The sequence below is a fragment of the Acomys russatus genome, chromosome 12 (assembly GCF_903995435.1).
Source record: "Acomys russatus chromosome 12, mAcoRus1.1, whole genome shotgun sequence".
NCBI classification, from domain to species: Eukaryota; Metazoa; Chordata; class Mammalia; order Rodentia; family Muridae; genus Acomys; species Acomys russatus.
This window is the reverse complement of record NC_067148.1, coordinates 37,448,553-37,470,960: the sequence shown is the minus strand read 5'-3', so window position 1 is coordinate 37,470,960 and position 22,408 is coordinate 37,448,553. Positions and strand designations below refer to the sequence as shown.

Sequence of the window (22,408 nt, the reverse complement as noted above, 5' to 3'; positions counted from 1 at the left end):
AGTTGTGTGTGTGATTTAGGTAAAATAAAGATGTTCCCATGATGAGATCTTGAGCTGACCTGGGGCTGGAGGCTCAAAGGCGTTCCCCCAAAATACATGCGTGCTCAGACCCTGACACCTGTGAACATGACTTTATTTACAAAATGAGTCTTTGCAGATATAATTAAGAGTTTGTGAAATGAAGAGATTACTTTGGGTTATTGAGGTGAGCCCTAAATCTAGTGACAGGTGTCTCTACAAGAGACATGCCAGGACATACAAAGAGGAGAAGGCAGAGGTCAGAGTGAAATGGCCACAAGCCAAGGACCACCTGGAGCCACCATGAGCTGGGAGAATCAAGGAAGGATCTCTCTTCAGAGCTTCGGAGGTAGACCAGCCCTGCCGATACCTGGAGTTTGGACCTCTGCCCTCCAAAACTGTGACAGAATGTATTTCTGTTTTAAGCCAAGTCAGTGTGTGGTCTTTTGTTCCTGCGGCCATGGGAAATGGATGCCCTCAGTTTTCACCTCTATATAAGCAATCCTTTCTGTCCTCACTCTGACTGCTCACTGCTCCACACAGTGGTAATGGACACCGACGAGATAAGCCAGAGTGCATGGAACTTTTCTGCTGAATCCAAAACCATCCCCTCTATAGCAAAAGGGCATCGAGGAGGTTCTGAGCATGGACTATGGCGAAACGATAGCATTTCCGAGTGCTCACCATCTGTGCTTATGAACTAAAAGCTGCCCTTTGCACCTCACCAGTATGTTCAACCAATATGGCAGTCCCAGCATGCTCTGCCTCAAGTTTTGTTGTTAACAACAGTCACTATATCTACACAAGCTCTTACCACAGCAGTATACTATGTAAAGGGGCCCAAAATTTAACTGAGGTTGTCTTTAGGTTATAGCTGACAAGGTCACAATGAGTCCCTTTGCTGGCATCTGGGTGTTGGGGAGTCAGAGGTGCAGTCTTAGGTGTTCTGTCCCACCCTGCAGGAGCCCTGCCCACTGGCTTCTCCTACTTTCCTGGTCACGTGCTTCTGAAGTAGCCGGTCTTCGGGATGCTCTGCTTAATCATGTCTTACCACCCAGCCCAGTCTCTCAGAGAAGCCAGCATGCTCCCAGGGGGAAACAAAAGCCTAGTGATAGTTCAGGCAGGCCCCCTCCTGACCTGTCCAGCGCCGCTATGCTGAAGAGCAGGGACTGAGCCTTCAGAGCCAGCTGGGCTTCTCTGGTGCATGATACTGGGGAAGAGTGGGCACTGCCCAGCAGACCTTTCCTGACCAGGTGACAGCAGCCATCCCTCCTCTAGTCTCCTCTGTCACCTGCTTCTCTTTCTTCTTTCGTTCTTGCCCCAAGTCTATTTTTTCATAAAGTAGCCAGAGTGTGAATCTAAGTTGGTATGTTTTATTTACTTACTTGCATTTTATTTTAAAAGGTTTTTTTTGTTTGTTTGTTTGCTTGGATTACTCTCTGTGTCGACCAGGCTGGCCCTGAACTCAGAGATCTGCCTGCCTCTGCCTCCCCGAGTGCTGGGATTACAGCATGAGCCACCACACTCAGCTTTATTAAAATATTTTTGAGATAGCATTTCACACAGGCCTCAAACTCACATGTAGTTGAAATTTAGATCTTCCTGCCTCCTTCCTTTCCTCCTTTGTGCTGGGATTACAAGTATGTGGCTTAGAATGGAACCCAGGGCTTCATGCATGCTAGGTGGGCGCTCTACCAAATGAGTTCATCCCCAGCCCCTGTTACAAGAAAAACAACTGAGTCCTTCCCCTACTCTCACTCCCTGTAGTTTCACAGCCCTTATACAGCTTAAAATCCACATCCCTGCCATGAGCCACAGAGGTCCATGAGCTAGTCCCCGGCAGTCTCTCAGCCTCAGGTTCTCCTGGCATGAACTGCCATCCAGTCCAGAGTCCTTGGGACATTCCTCACACGATAGGGTAAGAGACGAGGACAGGTTACCAGGGAGACCAGCCCCTGAAGAGGGCAGGAGGGCCCAGATGGGATGGTGAGGGGTAAGAGACAAGGACAGGTCACCAGGGAGACCAGCTCCTGAGGAGGGCATGAGGGCCCAGGCGCTTTCTGCTTCCACTTGCTCCTGTCAGGACCAGGCCACTGGCGCACACCACTTTCCTTCTGAGCCCTTGGCTTTGCCTGTTCCCTGTCCAGAGGCTGGCTCCAATATTCCTCTAGCTCACCTACTTGGAGACCAGGACCCTTGTAACTGGCTCTGTCAACCATTGGTTTCAAAGAGCCAACAGCTTGTTGGAAAGATAACAGTGTACTCCTCCAGGCAGTGCAGGAGCGCAGTCATTCGGTTCATATGCCTGGAAATTGCTCCTTCCTTCTGAAAGCTTGCATGAGAGCATCCTATCTGCCTATACATCTACCCTCTGGCATCCTGAGACACTGGTGGGGCTGGCACTACCATCACTTCATGGGTAAAGCAGCAGTTCCCCCCAATGGGAGTGCTTTCCTACTTGGTAGTTTGCCTATTTATTTCAGCCTAGGGCCTCACATGTGCTAGGAGCATACTCTACACCCACAGCCTGATTCTGTCTGTTTAGCTGGCTGGTCATTGGCCAGTGGTTCTTGGTTCTGGCTAGGCACCAGAGCTACTGAGGACCTCCCAGAGGGCAGCTGCCAGCCCATGGCAGATGATGACACCCCTGGCCACTCTTCAGGTTCTCTGCACTCCTCTCTGGTTTCTTGATTTTTATCCTTAGGGGTCCCTTGCAGTGAGAGTCTTGGTTTTCTTTAAAAACCCAGTTATGTTATATGAATATGTTCTTGTTTTACTCCCAAAGGTGGGATGTGGGGCTGCTTCAGTTTGTCCACAACTGTTAACTATGATTTGTCTTGTGCGCTGGGGAGTGTGTGTCGGGGGGGGAGGCAGATTTTTGCCAGCTATAGACAGTTTAACTCTGGGAACTCTTGTGAGGGTATAAATGCCAGAGCCCAGAGAGGGGCAGGGTGGGTGGGGCCAGGCTTCCCCCTGCTGCTCCTGGTTGCTGTTGTTCCCGTTTGATGAGAAGTTTGGGATATGCTTACAATGAAGACTGGACTTTCCCCAAGGGACCCAACAACACTAACCAGCAAGAAGTAGTCTAAAGAGACCTACGACCCCTCTCCCCTCTAACCTTCTGTCTCTCTGCCTGATGTTGGGGTGTTGGAAGGGATTGGGGTGGAACAGGGTGATAGATATAAGAACCCAAATAAAGTAGTGTAAACAAACACACCAACAGTCCCACTTCCTTCTCCCATGGCCGACACACAGGAGAACCCTGGTTCTCAGCCTGTTCTCTCCCCATCCACTGAACGTCGATCACTACTTCTGTGTTGAAAGCTTCTAAACTGATATAACATATGGAAATAAAAAGATTCCTCTGGCAATGAGCGTTCCTGAGGGTGACGCTGCAGACTCTGTGAAGGCTCCTGGCAGGCCTTGTTACACCTGTTTCTCCCCAGCCTCGCCTCCACACACCAGCAGGTCTGGCTATCTCTGACAGGTCTCCAAGGCACTTGAGGGCCATTAAGAGCAGTTGGCTAGCACAGACCTTTTCAAAACCCTAAGCTTCACTGAACCTTGTGTCACTGCAGGCATTAAACTGTGCGCCTGCCCACGGCCCCTCCTGTTCTGGGACACCTCTGGCATGTGTACTTACTCCCAAGTACTCCGTGGTTAGAAGCTTCTCGCCTGAGAGTTCTCCAAGCTGCGGCTGGATCAGTTCATCTTTGTCCAGGTCAGCTTCCATGATATCATGATCTTCCTGTTTCAAAGGAGACAGGGGTGAGACTCTGGACACCCACCCAGCCACAATCCCCCAGAGTGTGCAGGCGGCTGCTGTGAAATGAGTTCTCAGGCCAGCCTAAGTCCCACCAGGTCTCAGAAGCCATCTGTCCCCTGCTTACAATTCCTCCAAAAAGATGAGGAGGCAGAGCTGACAACCCCTGAGGAAGCTAGGCTCCCACGAAGTGCTTCCATGGCTGTTGACATAAAGAGGTCTAAAGAACCCCTTGAGAACCATTGCAATAAGGATATCTTTCTCTCTCCAAGAGGTCAAGGGACTAAATGGAAGGTCAAGCAATCAGGTCATAGACACACAGGCATGAGGAGCTGTGTTCAGACCTCAGCACCTACATAACATGGGTATAGCCTTGCACATGCCTATAACCCAGTGTTGTAGGAGGGAAGATAGTAGAGTGAAGGGAATCACTAGGGCTGGCTGGCTACTAGACTAGACACAAAAGGAGAGCCCCAGGATTAGGGAGAGACTCTGCCTCAAAGGAAAGAAGAGCAGAGTGATAAAAGTCATCCATTGCCTTCCTCTGGCCTCTACACATGCACACACCCCCTCTCCCCCGCCCCAATGCATGCACCCACACACACAGTGAGATAGCAAAGGGAACATTATTGTTTGTAAAATGTTGCAGTAAAATGCACACACACCATTGTGGCTCTTAGGTCTATCACCTTCACAAGTCAACCTGTGGCAAAGAACACTACCCTGCCAAGTGCAAGAGGTATCACTGGAGGGCAGAAAGATGAAAGACCACAGGACTGGCCAAAGAAGGCACCGAAGAACTATCTATGGCTGATTCCGGCCTGGGTTCGGTGAAGGAAATGCCAATGCAGCAGGAGAGCGGTCTGTGCAGCATCCAGCAACAATGAGAATGTCATGATCCGACACCACAGACAACAGACTCCATGAGAAGAGAAGCTGGGTTTGCTTCTGGGAAAAGACTATGGACACACCTCCCCTTCTCCTGCTGTCAAGCACAGCTAAGTCCCTGAATACAACATAGAAAAGAAACACACAAGACCCTGGGAAATGGAGAAAAAGCAGACTAGCTAGGAGTGACAGGAGAGCCCCTGTCAGACTTGGTGCCAAAGAAGCCAGTGACTGGAGTGCCAATGGTGAAGACAAGTTCCTGTGACGCCTGCTCCCTTTGGCCAAGGGACAAGAAAGGGGGACAACAGGAGGTCAGACACATTTTAGAATATAACTACCTTAGAAAGCATTGTGTGACTAGTGTCCACCAAGTCAGCAAGGGCCTCTGATTTCTAGGCTTCTGCCCTCCAAGGCTCTGATGAAGTGCCTGCATCTTTAGGCGGTGTACCAGAGAGAGCCAACCAGTGCAGGGTCCCCAACTGCCCAGTGAGTAGACACCAGATGGAACAAAGGCTGCCACTCCCATGGATAGTACAGTGGTGTCTCCCTGCTGGGGCAGGGTCAGAGGCCAGTGGCGAGTAGTCATGGTGAAATCCTATCTCTTCTGGGGTGGAGATGGGGAGTTGTTAGTGGAAACATAGTAGGGAATTTGAACCATTTACCTGCAGCTGCAGAAATAATGGGGTGTGGGATTGTGGGCATTCATCTGGAACCCAGTGAGGCCAAAGGGTTAGACACCTTTACTACAAAAGTTCAAGGTTTGGTGCTGAGCCTGTCCTGAAGATGTACTGAGGTGACCTGCTTTGGTGTCTGGGTCCTTACAAACCAACCAGGGAGAGGGTAGAGGGGCAGGCCTTGCAACATGGCTATCATAAAGGCGTTTCTGAGTCACCCTGGGGACAGGTGAATCACGGAGCCTTCCATTCTAGCAGTGCTTGTTTGTCTGAGCCAAACTACCAGACAGGAAAATGAGTGATGGTGTGGCTCGCCCTGGGACAGACTGAGTTTCTGGCAAGTTCTGTTCAATTGCAACAGTGAGCCTTGAATCCTTTGTCAAGTTTGTTTGGCTGTTTGTGTCTTTTAAAATAAATGCCCAGCAGGAAGGTAGGTGGTTCCTTCATGAGTTCAAGGCCAGCCTGGGCTACATAGTGAGTTCCAGGCCATTCAGGACTATGTAATGAGATCCTGTCTCACACAACAACGACAACAATAAACAATGACCCGAGACTGAATTCTTAGCCAGGTGTAGTGGTGCATATCTTTAAGTGCCAGTGAATGAAAGGGCAGGCCAAGAGGATTGGATACTGGTTATATTTTTAAAACAGCCTTAGTTAACCTAGGGCAGAGCAGATATTAATCCCCTAAACTACTTCCCATAGTGGGACAGGTATGCCCCAATCTCATGCCATCTGCTTCTAATAATTTCTATCAATTTCTATCCCATCCATAATCCCAAATACTTGCTAATTATCATCATCTGGGCCAAGTCTCCATCCACGCCCGCCACGTGCTTCTCCTCCACCTGACCCATAATGGCCTCCTTCTTCTCTCCTCCCCTAGGGTCTCTCTCTTTGACCCAAGCTTCTCTCTGTCTCCCCAGCCCAGGTGTGATGGCCTTTAATTGGTCAAATAGGTTAGGCTTTTAGGCAGTAGGGGTGCAGCAGAGACAGCAAGCAGTCATTAGCATCAAAATATATCAGACCAACCTCTGACAGAGGGCATGCCAGGAGGAGAAGGTGTACTCTGACAGATGTCCAGAGCCCCTATGCAACCAGAGTAATCCAGATTATGAGTTGCTGGTGGAGGGGCAGAAAGAGTTAACAAAAGAGAAGAGGGCTCAGAAGCCGACCTACACCAGTGTTCCCACCTGGTTCTTTTTTTTTTTTTTTTTTTTTTTTTTTGAGTCTGGAATCTTTCCATGTTGCCCATAATCCTGAACTTCCAGGCTCAAGCGATTCTTCCAAACAGCTGAGACTATGGGTCCACACACTGTATCTGGCTAGCTTCCAACCAACCACTGACAATTATGGAAAACAGTAACTATACCACCTAGGGTTGAGAAAAGAAACTGTCGCTTTATGTATTCAGTTTTCCTTTGAGTATTTGATCTTTGATTGCCTGAATCAGGTACATAATCTGTGGACACCAAGGGCTGACTGAAGATATCACCAGGCTGTGTACGAACAGGGGAAGAGTGTGGTACCCTTGAACATTATGAAGCAGCTGAGACCTGCAGTGACCAAGGCATCAGCTACAAATGGAGGGACCTGGCTGGCTCTGAGAGTGACCAAGTCTTAGAGGGGAGCCCCAAGCCACCTGACACCTGCTTCCTAAGATAGGCCAACCAGTCTGCCATGGATTCTTTGGTCGCTCAATAGTCTAATGCTGGATCTGGTTCCCCTCAACTTTCTAACAAGAAAAGGAAGATTTGTTCTGAAAATTGGGTGCCCTGTGCTCATCTGAAGTCATTTTGGGGTTGGTGGGGGTGTTATGGTTTGAATATGAAATGTCCCCTACAGGTGCATGTACTAAAGGCCTGAATCTTGTACTGGAAATGTTATCTGGAGAGATTCTGGGAACTTTAGAGAGTGGGGCCTCGTTGGAGGGAACAGGTCACTAAGGAGCCATACCTTGCTCTGGCCCCTTCCTTGCTGTTTCCTCAAAGGTATGAGGGAAGCAGCCTCTGCCACATGTTGCAGGATATCTGGTCACACTGTGAACCCTGAGACTAAGTACTGGACAAAACTGTTTTATAGTTGTGGGGTGGCTTAGGCCTGCCACACACCTTTAATGCAAGAGCTTTCTGTTTACTATAAACAGGTGATGGTGGTGTGTCTCAGCCCTAGCACATGCCTTTAATGCGACAACTTTCTGTTTAAACAGGTAGTTGTAGTGTGTCTCAGCCATGAAAGTCTATGAACTTTCTATAAACAGGATTAAATAAAGTTAACCCTAGATCAAGAGGTGGAGCAAACAACCAGTTGACAGAAAATGAACATGGGAAAAAAACCATAGAGTAAGAGGAAGTCCAGAGGATGGAGAGAGAGAGAGAGAGAGAGAGAGAGAGAGAGAGAGAGAGAGAGAGAGAGAGAGAGAGAGAGAGAGATATGAACAGGAAGTAGAAAGGACAGACATTCAGTTTGAATGGTTTTAAGACAGGGCGGAGAAGGAGAAAGGGTTTTTTCCTTCTGGGACGTGAGCTGAGTGGGAAGGTCAGTTGGGTGCTTTCCCTGTCTCTGAGTATTGGTAAAATGGAGCGTTTGGGATTTTGTTTAAGAACAACAATCCCACCCTCTCAGTGGGATGATATTTAGCTGCACCTCACGCCCAAAGCAATGGAAACTAAACCATGAACAAAGCAAATCTTCTTTCTCTCCCTCCAAACCCCTCCCTCCATCACTGATGAACTCTATGGTCTCCGGTCAATCAGCTTACTTGGTAAATCAGCTCCTCAAACAGATGAAGGGTCATATGTGGGCCTAGGGCTGGGCCAAGAGCTGGGCCCTGCAGTGAGGCCTCCTGTGTCAGTTAGGATGAGCTGACAAGAGCAGGGTATTCTGTTTTTCCAGGTGGCCTCTAAAGGCAGGCGGGGAGCAGCACCCAGCAGGTTCCATGTGTGGGCAGGCTGCCGAGGAGCCACCATCCCATCAGCTTCCATCTGAAAGCCCTGACTGGCTGCTCACTTATTTGAGAACCATGAAGAGGTCACCTCAGATTTCCTTTGCACTTTATTCCTTAGCTTTCATGTCACTCTGTGGGGAGTCCTCTATCTACCTGTTTGCCTGATGAGGAAGCTCAGGCCTGGAGAGTAACAGGCTCACAATGACAGTCTGGCCTTCAGCTTGGGCAAGCCCTTTCTGTACAGGCTTTTCTAATTCAGTCCATAATGCCTTGTAGGAAAAGCCTGTTTCTGAGGATGTACCCAGGGTCCCTAGTGTCTGGCTGTGACTGCTCCACAGGGCACAGTGAGTGAAGGGAGGGAGGGCCTGGAATCCACAGGTTCTTTCTTTTCTCGTTCCTGTTTTTGGCTAATAATAGGCAGAGAATCCATGTTTGTCCAAGCCAGAAAACAGGTTCTCGGCACTGCTTTGAGCTAAGCCCAGGCCCAGTCCCATTCTTCACAGTGAAGACATTAGCTACAAGCACCAGAGGACCCATCGTCCTGAAATTTCACTCGGAGTTCCCGAGAAGGTAATGCTATCTATGAGCCCCTAGACCAGGTCACCTCTGGGAGGGGCACAGTTTATGCTGTGCTTGGCTTGGAGTGGAGTTTACCAAAATAGCAACACCTTAGGGATCAAATAACATGTGTACATTCTGTGCTTATTTCAGGAAAGCAACTGCTCCTTGGGAACCAAGGCAGTGAGCTCTGTGGTCTGGTGAGTGGCAGGCATCTGGGCCAGGTAGTATTACGCCTCCTCTCCAGGGAGCAAGCCTTGGAGGCCCCAGCTGGAAATGGGCATGTGATTCACAGTTTCACGAGGTATTGGTAACACACCACTTCCCTGCCAGGAGGGAAAATGAAACACTAAGAAACAACAAATGGCCACATTCCATTTCAAAGAGAAAGAAACTCAATGGCTGACCTCAGGCAATACCTGCCGAAGTATTGCTTTACCCGGACAACAAGAACATATGTAATACCCATTGACTTGCAAATCAACCTGTATGTACCCAAACTTGCCAACAGCACTCCTTAACTGCAAATGATTGCAAAGCAAGCGAGTAAGAGAATCACTTAACTATTCAGTCACTTTTGGTTTTTAAAATGAACAAGTTAAAAGCTTTTTTAAAAAACGGAAAGAACTTTAAAAACTTTAATTATGGGTGTATGTACATGCAGGCATTTGTATGTGACACAGACCGTGGGTGCCTGTGGCGCCTCCTTGAGCTGGAGTTATATGTGGTCGTGAACTGCACTGCTAGTTCAAGAACTGGACACTCAACTTGGGTCACTTGTAAGAGCAACACGTATTTTCATTGAGCCATCTATCCAGCCTCCCCTGCCCCCTGAAGGACAAGGTTCCATGTCGTCTGGGCTGGTCTCAGTCCTCCTGCCTCTATATCCAACATGCAGGCATTATAGGTGTGTGCCACCATACCTGGTTTATGTGGCACTGGGGTTTAAACCTATGGCTTTGTGCACACTACACAAGGATTCTACCAACTGAACTCCATCCCCAGCTGTGCTCGCCAGAAAGCACAAGCCTGACAATGCCAGAGCTGAGGCTACAGAATGGGAAACGAACCCCCCCAACCCCACCCCGAGACAGGGTTTCTCTGTGTAGCCTGTAACCTTGGCTGTCCTGGGCTCCCTTTGTAGGCCAGGCTGGCCTCGAACTCACAGAGATCTACCTGCCTCTGCCTCCCAAGTGCTGGGATTAAAGGCGTGCACCACCACGCCGGGCTGGGAAAAGACTTTTACCAAATACACATCTGACAGAGGGCTAATATCCAAAATGGAGAATGAACTAAAAAAACTGGACATCAAGAAAACAAAGAACCCAGCTGGGCATGGTGGACCACTTTTAATCCCAGCACTGGGGAGGCAGAGGCAGAGGCAGGCAGATCTCTGTGAGTTCAAGGTCAGCCTGGTCTACAGAGTGAGTTCCAGGACAGCCAGGGCTACACAGAGAAATCCTGTCTTTTTTTTTTTTTTTTTTTTGCTTTTTCAAGACAGGGTTTCTCTGTGTAGCCTTGGCTGTCCTGAACTTACTTGGTAGACCAGGCTGGCCTTGAACTCACAGCGATCCATCTGCCTCTGCCTCCCGAGTGCTGGGATTAAAGGTGTGCGCCATCACTGCCTGGCCTGAGAAATCATGTCTTGAAAAACCAAAACCCAACCAACCAACCAAGCAAACAAGAAAATGAAGTATAGATATAAACTGAGAATTCTCAAAAGAGGAAACCCCCTCACACCAGACAGTGACCTGCCTGCCTCTGCCTCCCTGAATGCTGGGATTAAAGGACTTTAAAAAAAATGTTCAACAGTCTTAACCACCAGGGAAATGTAAATCAAAACTACTTTGAGATTTTCACCTTACGTCTGTCAGAATAGTCAAGATGAGTAAAACAAATGACATCTCATGCTGGTGACAATGTGTAGAGTAAGGGGGACACTTACCCATTGCTAGTGGGAATGCAGTGTGGTGGTTCCTCAGAAACCTGGGAATTGATCTACTTGAGATCTAGCTATACCACTCCTGGGCATATACTCAAAGAAGATACTTATTCAACTATGTTCATTGCTGCTCTATTCATAATAGCCAGAAATTGGGAAAAAACTCTATGTCTGAAAACAGATAAATGGGTCAGGAAAATATGATACATTTACACAACAGTATATTACTCAGCCACTGAATAATAAAATTTGAAGATAAATGGATGGAACTAGGAAAAAAAATCATCCTGAATGAGGTAACTCAGACTCAGAAATATACATTATGGTCCATATCTTGCTCAGCCATCATTAGAGAAGCTTCTTCCTGCAGCAGATGGGGACAAATACAGGGGCCCACAGCCAGACAATATGCAGAGTGAAAGGGATGTCTCCACTTCCATCAAATGCTTCCCTCAGCACTCAGGGAACCCTGCCAGGGGAGGAGGTAGGAAGACTGTAAGATCCAGAGGGGATGGAAGATACCAAAGAAACAAAAATTTCTAGATACAAGAGGCATGCACCATACAGGAACTGACAGAAATTGTGACAGCACTGGCCGGCATGGGACTGACCAGATGGAGTCCTAGAATTGAGATGAGAAGTGGACATATGTCTTCATCCCTAACTCAGAAGCTATCCCCAATAGACAGCATTTTTTTTTCAAGACAGGGTTTCTCTGTGTAGCCTTGGCTGTAGATAGCACTTATAAATGAAAAACTAGTGTTCTCAGGCCAGGCTTGGTGGTGCATGCCTTTAGTCCCAGCACTCGGAAGGCAGAGGCAAGTGGATCTTCATGAATTTGAGGCCAGCCTTGTCTACAAAGTGAGTCCAGGACAGCCAGGGCTATTACACAGAGAAATGCTATCTGGAAAACAAACAAGAAAGAAAGAAAGGAGAGAGAGAGAGAGAGAGAGAGAGAGAGAGAGAGAGAGAGAGAGAGAGAGAGAGAGAGAAGGAAGGAAGCAAAGAAGGAAAGAAAAATTAGTGCTCTTCAAGGGAGTCTCACTGGAGAAACACAAGCCACTCTTAAGGAAGGGTAGGTCCCATGTCCAGCAGTAGGTGGTCAACAGAAAACGAATTCAATGGCATTTTGGGGCTCTTTTGTCTCGTAATGTTATATCAGGGCATTTTTTTTAAAACCTTACAGGTCTCTTGCACATATATTATGGCTTCTGGCTTTGTGTTTTTACGGTACTCTTGTGTGTGAGAACATGTGTGTCTCTGCGTCTATATGTATTTCTTATTTTTTTCCCCTTTGGCTCTTTTTCTTGTTTGGTGGTGTTTTGTCCTATTCCAATTTGTTTGTTTTTTGTTGAATTATTTTTATTTTACTATTATTCCTTAGGTATCTGTTTGTTTTCTAAGGAGAGACATAAAGAGGGTGGATCTGGATGGGAAGAAAAGTGGGGAGGAACTGGGCAGAGTAGAGGGAGAAAAAACCATAATCAGAATATATTGTATAAAAGAAAATAATTTTCAATTAACAAACAAAACTAGAGCTGGCTGGGCGTGGTGGCGCATGCCTTTAATGCCAGCACTCGGGAGGCAGAGGTAGGCAGATAGCTGTGAGTTCAAGGCCAGCCTGGTCTACAAAGCAAGTCCAGGACAGCCAAGGCTGCACAGAGAGACCCTGTCTCAAAAAAACAAAACAAAGCAAAGCTAGAGCTGGCCTCAGTTCCAGCTGTGCTCGAGAGCTGACCTCAGTTCCAGCTGTGCTCTGGAGTTAGTGCTGGCCGAGCAGCCTGAGGCTGCAGGGACAGAGGTACCACACATGCAGAGAGCCAGAGGAGAGCCTATACAAGACGCACGGGCTCCATTTTTTGAGTGTCAAGTGGATTGAAACTTGTTGGAGTGTGCACTTGATGAACTGGGCAAGCATGGTGGTGAGAGCCTGGGGCATGCAGTGAGACGGCTCGGGTGTGTGAGCACGTGCAGGTCCCTGCCATAATGTGCTGCTCCACGTGGTTTGTCCCAATTCAGAAGGGAAGAGTGGTGCAGGCACCACTTCAGTGTCCTGAGGATGCCAAGCACAGGCCTCACCTACCAGGAAGGACTATGTCAAGGGTTTACTCTTGAGATAAGAGTGAAGGGAATCACTAGCCCTAGATCCCACGCTTCAATGTGGGTTTGAGGTTTTTATACTTATAGAACAAAGCGAAGCCATAAATCCAGGCAGTCTTCAAATATATTGGTGGGAATGCATGTAGGTGTGTGCACTGTTGGAGGGTGGCCTGGTGTGCTGTGTATTCAGATGCTGATTCTGTGCCCTGAGATCTGGTGCAGTTTGGATGTGGGCATTGCCATGTCTATGAAGAATCCCTGTCTCAATGTTGTATAAAAATTACTTCCCAATTATCTCTGATTGGTTAATAAAGAAGCTAATTAGTCAATAAGTGGGCAGAGGAAGCAGCAGGTGGAACTTCTGTCTCAGGGGGTCTCAGGTAGGGACCAGAGAAAGAGAGGAAGGAGGGAAGCTGCCTAGAGGAGGACCAGGAGGAGTTCACCGAGCGTACAGCACAGCAGAAGGCCAGGCAAGACTGGCATGGCAAGTAACAGGCCCGTAGCTGGGAGCTACCCAGACTAGGATAACTGGGTTAATCTGTCCAGCTAAAGAGCTTCAAGCTTGAATTACTCTAATAGGTCTCTGTCAATTATTTGGGAACTAGGGCAGGTAACAGAAAAGGCCCCTATTAAAACCCTAATTCAACATTTATGAACTAGGCAAGGGTGGTGGTGAGAGCCTGGGGCATTCAGGGAGGCGGATGGCTTGGGTGTGTGGGGAAACCTCTGTCATAGGCCTCACTATCTGCTGACACTCTCAGCTGGGGCTTGGTGGGAGCTAAAGCTCCAATGGGATTTATCTGTCATGTCAGCCACACAGATGGGCAAAGAATAGCTCTGAAGGAGACTGAGACCACAAGAGATCATTTGGCTCTGGATCTGTAACATTCCAACTCTTCACAACCAGAGGTCTAGTCAGTTAACTAACCTTGTAAAACCTTTAACAGCTGTGACTCCTTCCTGGGACTTGAGTTCATAGCCAGGGCAGCCATGTGGACTGTTGCCTGGTGAGCTCCTCTAAGAGTAAGAAACTCACAAATGCCCACAGGAAAGAGAGAGAGCTTAAAAAATCCACTTTGGGAAGGAAGGACACAGTGAATAAGGAAATGCTTGGAGAATAAACGCCTCTTTAGGGTGGGTCTTAAAAACCATTGTTGGAGGAATTTTACTAAAATTACTGCCTTTATGTTCTGGGGCAGAATGTATCAGATTACTGCAGTACAGTGATAGCAATACTCCAAGAATTAAGAATACCAGGAAAAGAAAAAAAAACAAAAACAAAAACAAAAAAACAACCCACATCCCTAGAGCTGAGATGAATTTAGATGCTCTAAGAGGAGGCTTCCCCATAGCAGTCCATGATCTTGTGACACTACAAGATTCTTAACTGGAGGCTTTAGATACATTATACTCCAGACAAACCAGATTCTAAGCAACTGGCCTGAAAACAGAACTAAGGTTGACCACTAAATGCATTTGAAAACTCAGATTCCTGCAGATAGCGTGCAGGCAGCAGAATGGCCTCAAGTGGTTTCCTGTGAGACAAGTGAGAGTCTCTAGTGTGCTGGCCATTGGAAAGAATTATAGACTCTGACGAGTGTCTGAACTTGAGACAGCCTTTCAGTAGGCTGAGCGGTAAGCCCCACTCTTTGTAAACACACAGGAAAGCCCTCCACATGGGAGAGCTTTCAGGGTGGACCAAGGTGACCAGCCTCCGTTGTGATCCACTGGTTTTCCCGGTGCAAAGGGCCCTGTCTCCATTTGAAGACAGGCTTCCTCCGGAGCCTGTGCCCACTGGGCTGTGAGTAGGCTCCGAGTCCTTAAGGGCTCACAATGCTGCCCAGTTGCTGTCAGCATCAACTTCCTCATTTACAAAATGCCTCGAGACTCACAATGGCCAGTGTGACAACTGGACCAGTTTAGCAACCAGCTACAAGTAGAAACCAGGGAGATTAACACCCCGTTTCTGACATCAAGTCAGCTTCAGCTGCTCATTTCCCTCCCTGAATTCTTTTTTGTTTTTGTTTTTGTTTTTCAAGACAGGGTCTCTCTGTGTAGCCTTGGCTGTCCTGGACTCGCTTTGTAGACCAGGATGGCCTCGAACTCACAGCGATCCCCCTGCCTCTGCCCCGCCCCCCCCAGTGCTGGGATTAAAGGCATGCACCACCACCCCCAGCTTCCTCCCTGATTTCTAAGCAAAAAAGCGCAAGAAATATGAAGGTGTTGTTAACGGTGCCATGGGAGAACTGAGACCTAGCAATAACTTTAAAATCAGAGGTGACCTGGAGACTCGACAAGACCACAAGAGACTACAGTAGAGGCTTCCATGAGGCCAGAGGGCAAGGAACTTGCCTTGGAGCAGCTCTGGAGAAGCCACACAAGGTATAGACAAGAGTGCAAAGGAGAGCACCATCCATCTCAGCCCCTCAAACAGAAAGGCGATGCCCCTGTGGAACCAGCAGGTGGGAAGCACTGAGGAGCTCACTTCCATGTTAACAGAAATTCTTTACAGTCTTACTGTACTCATCTATATTTTCCTGTAAGTAAGCAAAGACTTATGGGCAAAGAAAATGGGCAGTGTGACTCCCTAGTTGGCTATTAAATTCTCCCTTGGTGCCAGATCAGTCAAAGAGACAGTGAGAATGAACCTATGCCAGGACCCATTGTCTGGGTCACTGCTCAGACACCCTGAGAAACTACAGGATGGCTGCAGTGAATTGCCCAGCTCTGAAGGCGTGGCCAGGGCTGTTCCAGACAGCTTGTACTAGAGCAGTGGTTCTCAGATTTCCTAATGCTGCGACCCTTTAATATAGTTCCTTATGTTCTGGTGATCCTCAAGCAAAAAATTACTTTTGTTGCTACTTCTAACTGGAATTTTGCTATTATGAATCTTAGTGTAAGTATCTGATATGTGACCCTGTGAGAGGGTGGCTTCTGCTCTCACAAGCTTCAAGGACTTCTAGGCGACCCTGCAGCCATTTCCATCTAGGCCAGAGAGGAACACTTCCTTTCAGCAGCCTAGCACAAGGTGCTGAATAGAAGCTTTCCTCAGGCTGTGAAGGTTTACTCAGGGAACTAGCTGTGACACACTCCTGTGCTGCCTCCACTGACGTTGCAACATTCGGCTCAGCAACTGGCTTCTGTCCTCAAGGAAAACAGCAGAGCATGGTGTGGCAGCTGAGGGGTCAGCAGGCTGAGCTGTGAAAGCAAGGGAGGCAGCTGCAGGTGAGGAGCCAAGAGCACCAGGGAAGGAAGAAGGTGGCACAGGAGAAAAGACAAGAAGGGACAGACAGCTGACACTGCAGGATAAAAGGCTGTAAGAAGCCAGGAAAGAGAAACTGCAGGCCCTGGCTGCTGAAGTTGTAGGTGGCTGTCATATCCTCAGGGCCAAGGGTCAGGAGCCTTATCACTGGCAGGGCTAAGAGGAAAGGGATCCCAGCTTCCTAGACCTGCATAGTAGCTCTAATGCTGGCCACAGCTGGGGATTCCCTATGGCTTGGTCTGCCTAGAAGCTATGATGTTAGCCTCAACCCAGGGCTGAGGAATGCCAGTTTCCTAGGCCTTCAAAAGAGCTGTACCACAAGAAGGGCCTGCCACTCCAGCCTGCCTGCAGCCACTGCTGACAGCACTAAGGGAAACCAAGGCTTCAAGAGAAGCACCTGGCGCTTCTCCTTCCTAACCACACTCCTTTCTTTCCTTAGACCATGGGTCTCAAGACAGATCCTAGGTCGTGTGCCTTGGCGGCAAGCACCTTTACCCACTGAGCCATCTTGCCAGCCTTTTCAAACAATGTATTTATTCCAACCACAATTTCTATCCAAGCAGAGCAGCAGTGCCCCCAGCCAGCTGACTGCACTGACTGGTACGAGGGACCGAAGGAACAAAAGCCCCAGAGACCATAAACGTGTCCCATGCACCAACTTAGAGTAGGGAAGGTGGGAAGAACTGTCAACTTAGAATTGAAACACTTCTCACATGGGATGTCCTTTTATGTCAGCATGAATGTCAAAGCAGGAAAAAATCCTATTCTTTGATATACTGTGAGCTCTAAAATAATATTCAGATAAACTTCAAAACTATTACAGGGGGAGAGAGGGGGGTGGGGGGGGTGAGGGAGAGAGAAACCTTCCTGGCTGACAAGTACATAAATAAATCTTCCTGTGGGCCAGCCAGACTCCAGCTCCACAACTCCTTTCTTATTTAACACCACCCCCACCCCATTCCTGCTCTCTCTGCCTCCCCTTTTCCCTTCTTTGGTGAACGTGTGTGGTATGCATGTGTGTGCATGTTTGCACATGTGCATGCCTGTGTGCCTTCTTTGATCACTTTGCCCTTTATATCGATAGGCAGGGTCTCTTGCTGAACTGGAGCTCACTGACTCTCTAGGCTACACAACCTGTTTGTCCCCAGTGCTATCTACTGAGGGTCTGCTGAGCCATCTCCCTCCCTAGTCCTGGCCTTATCTTTAACCCATGATGGAGGCCAAACATGTCACCTAGCTTCTCCCTATGCCTACCTCCATCCCTGTCTCCTACTGACCTTGGCTCTCTCTGACTTAGAAGGAACAGACTGTGGTTTGTGTCCAGTCATGTACCCTAGGCCAGCACTGTACACAGAGTGTGGGGCTCTGAAAATCAAGTTATCTCCACAGGCTCATACACTGAATGCTTGGTCCCTAGCTAATGCCATTATTTGGGGGGGGGGGGGTGGTTTCTGGATATGGTAAGAGTGGGAGCTAGATGAAGGAAGTACATCACGGGGAATGAATACCTCTGAAGGTTCTTTCTCATTCCTAGTCTCCTCCTTGCTCTCTGCTTCCCTTTTACCGTGGAGTGACAGGCTTGTGTTCCTGCCATGTTGTTCTGTGTCACCAGGTGCCCAGAACTGAGACAGCCTGGAACCAACCAAGCATGGACTGAACCCTCTGAAACTGAGAGCCAAAATAAGTCTTCTTTTGAGTCCTAGCAGGCACACTGTGACAGTGACACAGAGTAACAGTTTCATGGTCTCTTCACAAACACTTAGAGGCAAAGAGCTTCACAGACATGAACACTGATGCTGAGTGAGGTGAGTCCACTTGCTTAAGGCCTCACAGGTAACAAATGGTGGGCAGGATGCAGGCTAGATGAGGTGTCTTTCTTTGTGTTTACATTTCTGCCCACTGACTTGAGATTCAGCACATTAGCCATGGGCCTGTCCTTTTCTGGGGCCTCAGAAGGTACAGAAGAGCTTCCGTTCCTGCCCATGTATCTTCTACCTCCCTGTGCTTGGCATGAGGACAAGGCCAGGCTGTTGATCAAGTGACACAGGGCAAGAATTTGACCCAAGACCCCGGTAACCTGAAGCCACAAGCTGACCTGCTAGGAACATGGACATCAGAGCCAAACAGTAACTGTGGCTTCAACCCTGCCACATGTGCTTCGCCATCTGGATGGGCGTTCTGCACAGCTCCAGGAGGAGGAGGAGGAGGAGACACCATATGTGAAGAAAAGGGGAGGCAACGAGCACTTGTGTACATTATGGGATACAGGTTAATTCACTGTCTACAAACAGATCTCTCATGGTTTTCTCTTCCATCTCAGATGTGAAAACAAAGCTACTAACGTGTGTGAAAGTGTAAGGTAGACACTTGCTGAGTGTGCTATGACTACCATGATGAGCAACTTGAGATCGTACTGGGTGAGACAGCACACAGTAGTGTTTATTGAGGGATCATGTCAAAGAGGGTCCAGCCTCTTCAAAGAGAAAGATGGCAAAACTCAGGAATGGAAACAAACTGATCGTCCACTGTTGTTGGTGTATGTGTGTGCATGAGCACGTGTGTCTGCACAGGTTCGGGTGCACTACAATGGATGGGAACTACAGGTAAACTTCAGGTATGCTCCCTCAGGTACCGTGTGCCTTGGGTTTTGAGACAGGGCTACCTTCTCACTGGCCTGCAGTTTGCCAAGTAGTCTAGACCGGCTGGGCACCGAGCCCAGGAATCTTCCAGTTGTCACCCCATCCCCCAGAGGCAGGGTTGGAAGTATGCCTCTGCGCCCAGCTTTTTCACATAGGTTCTTGGGATTGAACTCAAGTCCTCACACTCTTGCAGCCAGCACTGCTCTGCCTGCATGCGTCTGATTGACCAGCAGACAACCACATTGCCGAGACATGGATGGGCTACCACAGCAAGTCATGGTGTGTAATAAAGCTTAAATATGAATGCTGAGTGAAAACAGCAAGGTGGCAAATAACTTACACCAGACAAGCCATGTGTAAAGTTAAACGAGGGCTAAGGTACATGGCAGAACACTTGCAAGTACAAGGCTCTGGGTTCCATCTCCAGCATCACAAAACAAATAGCAAACCATAAAACAAGGGTACGCAGTGGAGGGGGGACAAGGATAGCATGAGCTGGGCTACATAAGTGGCACAGTGCTTTTAAGCACCAGCTGATCTTGCTGAAGACGCAGTTTCAGTTTCTAGTTAGTGCCAGATGGTGGCTCAGAACAATCAGCAAGTCCAGGTTCAGGGGACTGGATGCCCTCTTCTGACCTCTAAGTTACCAGGCACACATGTGGTACACGTACACACACACACACACACACACACACACACACACACACACACACACACACACACACACACACACCCTGAATGAATGAATGAATGAACGAATGGATGAGTGAGTAGTGAATGAACAAAAGATATCATAAGGGCTGGTGAGAAGGCTCAGTGGGCAAGGGTGCTCACTGACGAGCCTAAAGACCTGAGTTCAATCACTGAAACCCACACGGTGGAATGAGAGAAGCTATTCCTGCAGGTTGTCCCCTGACTTCCACATGTGTGTTATGGTATGTGCACATTTAGTACAAAATTAAAAAGAAAATCACAAAAGTACAGATTCATCTACAGATTTTCACCTTAGTTTATGGGAACAGCTAATCCTGGGAAGTTGAGGGGGGGAGCGGGGCAGGTCAGGAGGGAAGAAGGAAAAGGGCAGAAGCACAGTTGTCCACTGAATGATCCTTCCCCCTGCCCCCCAAGACAGGGTTTCTCTGTGTAGCCCTGGCTATCCTGACCTCACTTTGTAGACCAGGCTGGCCCCGAACTCACAGAAATCCACCTGCCTCCGCCTCTCAGACTGCTGGGATTACAGGTGTGCGCCACTACACCTGGCTTCACTAAATGATCTTTTATACTTTCTGCAAAATTTAGCATGTCCCTTCAGGGGCTGGAGGGACGGCTTAGCATTTAAGAGCTCTCTCTTCAGAGGACCCGAGTTTGAGCCCCAGCAACCACCAAAGGCTGTTTTTGATTGCCTAGAACTCCACTTCTCTTGCACTAATGTGGACATTCCTACACACATAACTAAAAATAATAAAACTAAATTCTTTAAAGATAAAGGGGCTCGAGAGATGGCTTAGTGGTTAAGTCCACTGGCTGCTTTTCCAGAGGACCTGGTTTCAATTCCTAGCACCCTCATGGCAGGTGACAGCATCTGTAATTCTAGTCCCAAGGAGCATGACAGCCTCTTCTGACCTCTGTGTGCACTGTATACACATGGAGCACTGACATACATGAAGACAAAATACCCATAAGCCATAAAAAGGAATGAAAGTTATTTAAAAGTATAATGTTCTTTCAGCTAAAGGGAAAATGACCACATGCCTCATGGCCCATTCCCTGCTCTAAGATGGTCTGTGGGCCACATGCATGGAAGGCTGGGAAGGCAGATGGCTGGCAATTAAACAGGCCTAAGGCAGATGTGGACAGAAGAGGAAATGAAAGGAAAGCTGTAAGCGCTTTCAGATGGATGAGTCATGGACCCTTGTGCCATCTGAGGATGATGACAGGAGAAAAGAGAGTCACAGGCTCTTCAGTAGCTCAAGGAGCAAAGGAACAGGCAAGCCGCTCACAGACCTCACAGCTCCACACCTGACATAGGTCACTGGCAAAGGCTGCACGCACTGGGACGAGGACAGCCCTAGTCTGCCGTAGTCAGTAATTGGTCCATTTAGAGAGATTATCACATGTAGGGTGGTCTAGGACTCGTGCTGGAAGGGCCCCTGAGACTGTAATGGATGATGCCTGGCTTCACCCAAAAGCTTCCTCAATCTAGAAGTGCCTGGTCCCAGTGCTCGGAGGCTCAGTTCAACCACAGGCACAGGAAAGTTAATAAATGAATTTGTTGTTGTTGTCATTTTGTTTTTCTAGACGGGTTTCACTGTGTAGCCCTGGCTATCCTGAAACTAGTTCTGTAGCCCAGGCTGGCCTCAAACTCAGAGATTTGCCTGCCTCCGCCTCCTGAGTGCTGGGATTAAAGGTATGTGCCATTTCTGCCCAAACAGTGAGTGAATTTCAAAATTCAGGAGGCATTTTGAACTTTCTTTGTAAAATCAGTAAAGTTGATATTTTTCAGCTTCCTTCCTCTTTCAGAATAAATGCTGATTTCCGGGGCTAGAGAGATAGCTTACCCATTGTTGAGAGCTTTTGTTGCTCTTGTAGAGGACATGGGCTTGGCTTTTAGCACTTACATAAGAACTCACAACTGTCTGTAAGTCCTGTTTGAGGAGATCTAATGATGTCTTCTGGTCCCTGGAACAACAGGCATGCATGTGGTGCATATACACAGCAGCAGGCAACACACTCATTGACACAAAATAAACCTTGAAGCAACAGTGACAAAAAGCCGAAACATGACAGTCTTCCCCGGATCCTAAGTAATCTATGTTCCACTCTTTCCCCACTTCTCACTGCTCTAAAATGCACCAACATTCTACCACTCAATGCTCGGCCACTTGCCCTTCCCTCTGCCCACAGCGAGGCTCCCCATGCCCTTCCTTCTCTACTGCTCTTTTCACAGCACCCCCCCCCCAACACCAAGTTCCTGTATGTTTCTTGGCCTAAGGTATGCTTTCCCACCATGGACTATCTGCTTTGCTTTAATTTAGCTCCCACCAGGGCTCAGCAGCTTCTATTAATAGAAACACTGTGGTTATGCAATTCTGCTCTACAGAAACTGTGTACAGAAACTGTGTACAGAAACTGTGTACAGAAACGTGACAAGGGGCCTGGAGAGATGACTGAGCAGTTAAGAGCACTAGCTGCTCTGTCGGGGACCTGGGTTCAATTCCCAGCACCCACATAACAGCTCACGACTGTCTGCAACTCCAGTTCCAGGGTACCTGACACCAATGCACATAAAATAAAAGTAAGGCCAGGAGTGGGCAGATAGAGGTAGGTGGATCTCTGTTCAGTTTGAGGCCAGCCTGGTCTACAAAGCAAGTCCAGGACAGCCAAGAGAAACAGAGAAACTCTGTATTGAAAAACAGACAAACAAAAGTGACGAAATACCGAGAAATAGGGCTGGAGAGATGGCTCAGTGGTTAAGAGCACAGGCTGCTCTTCCAGTGTCCTAGGTTTGTTTGGGTTCCCAGTACTCACAAAGTGGCTCACAACCATGTGCTACTCTAGTCCCAGGGGATATGTCGTCCTCTTCTAGTTTCTGTGGGTACTGCATGCATATAGTGTAC

At 48.2% G+C, this 22,408-nt stretch overlaps 1 protein-coding gene across 1 annotated transcript in view; it reads right to left on the bottom strand.

Annotated features, from left to right (window-relative positions):
* Positions 1 to 22,408, bottom strand: part of Armc9 (armadillo repeat containing 9) — a 140,644-nt gene that overhangs the window by 39,849 nt on the left and 78,387 nt on the right. Inside the window, exon 20 of the mRNA XM_051154240.1 lies at positions 3,662 to 3,766. Coding sequence (XP_051010197.1) covers positions 3,662 to 3,766 — 105 coding nt within the window. The remainder of the gene's footprint in view (positions 1 to 3,661; positions 3,767 to 22,408) is intronic.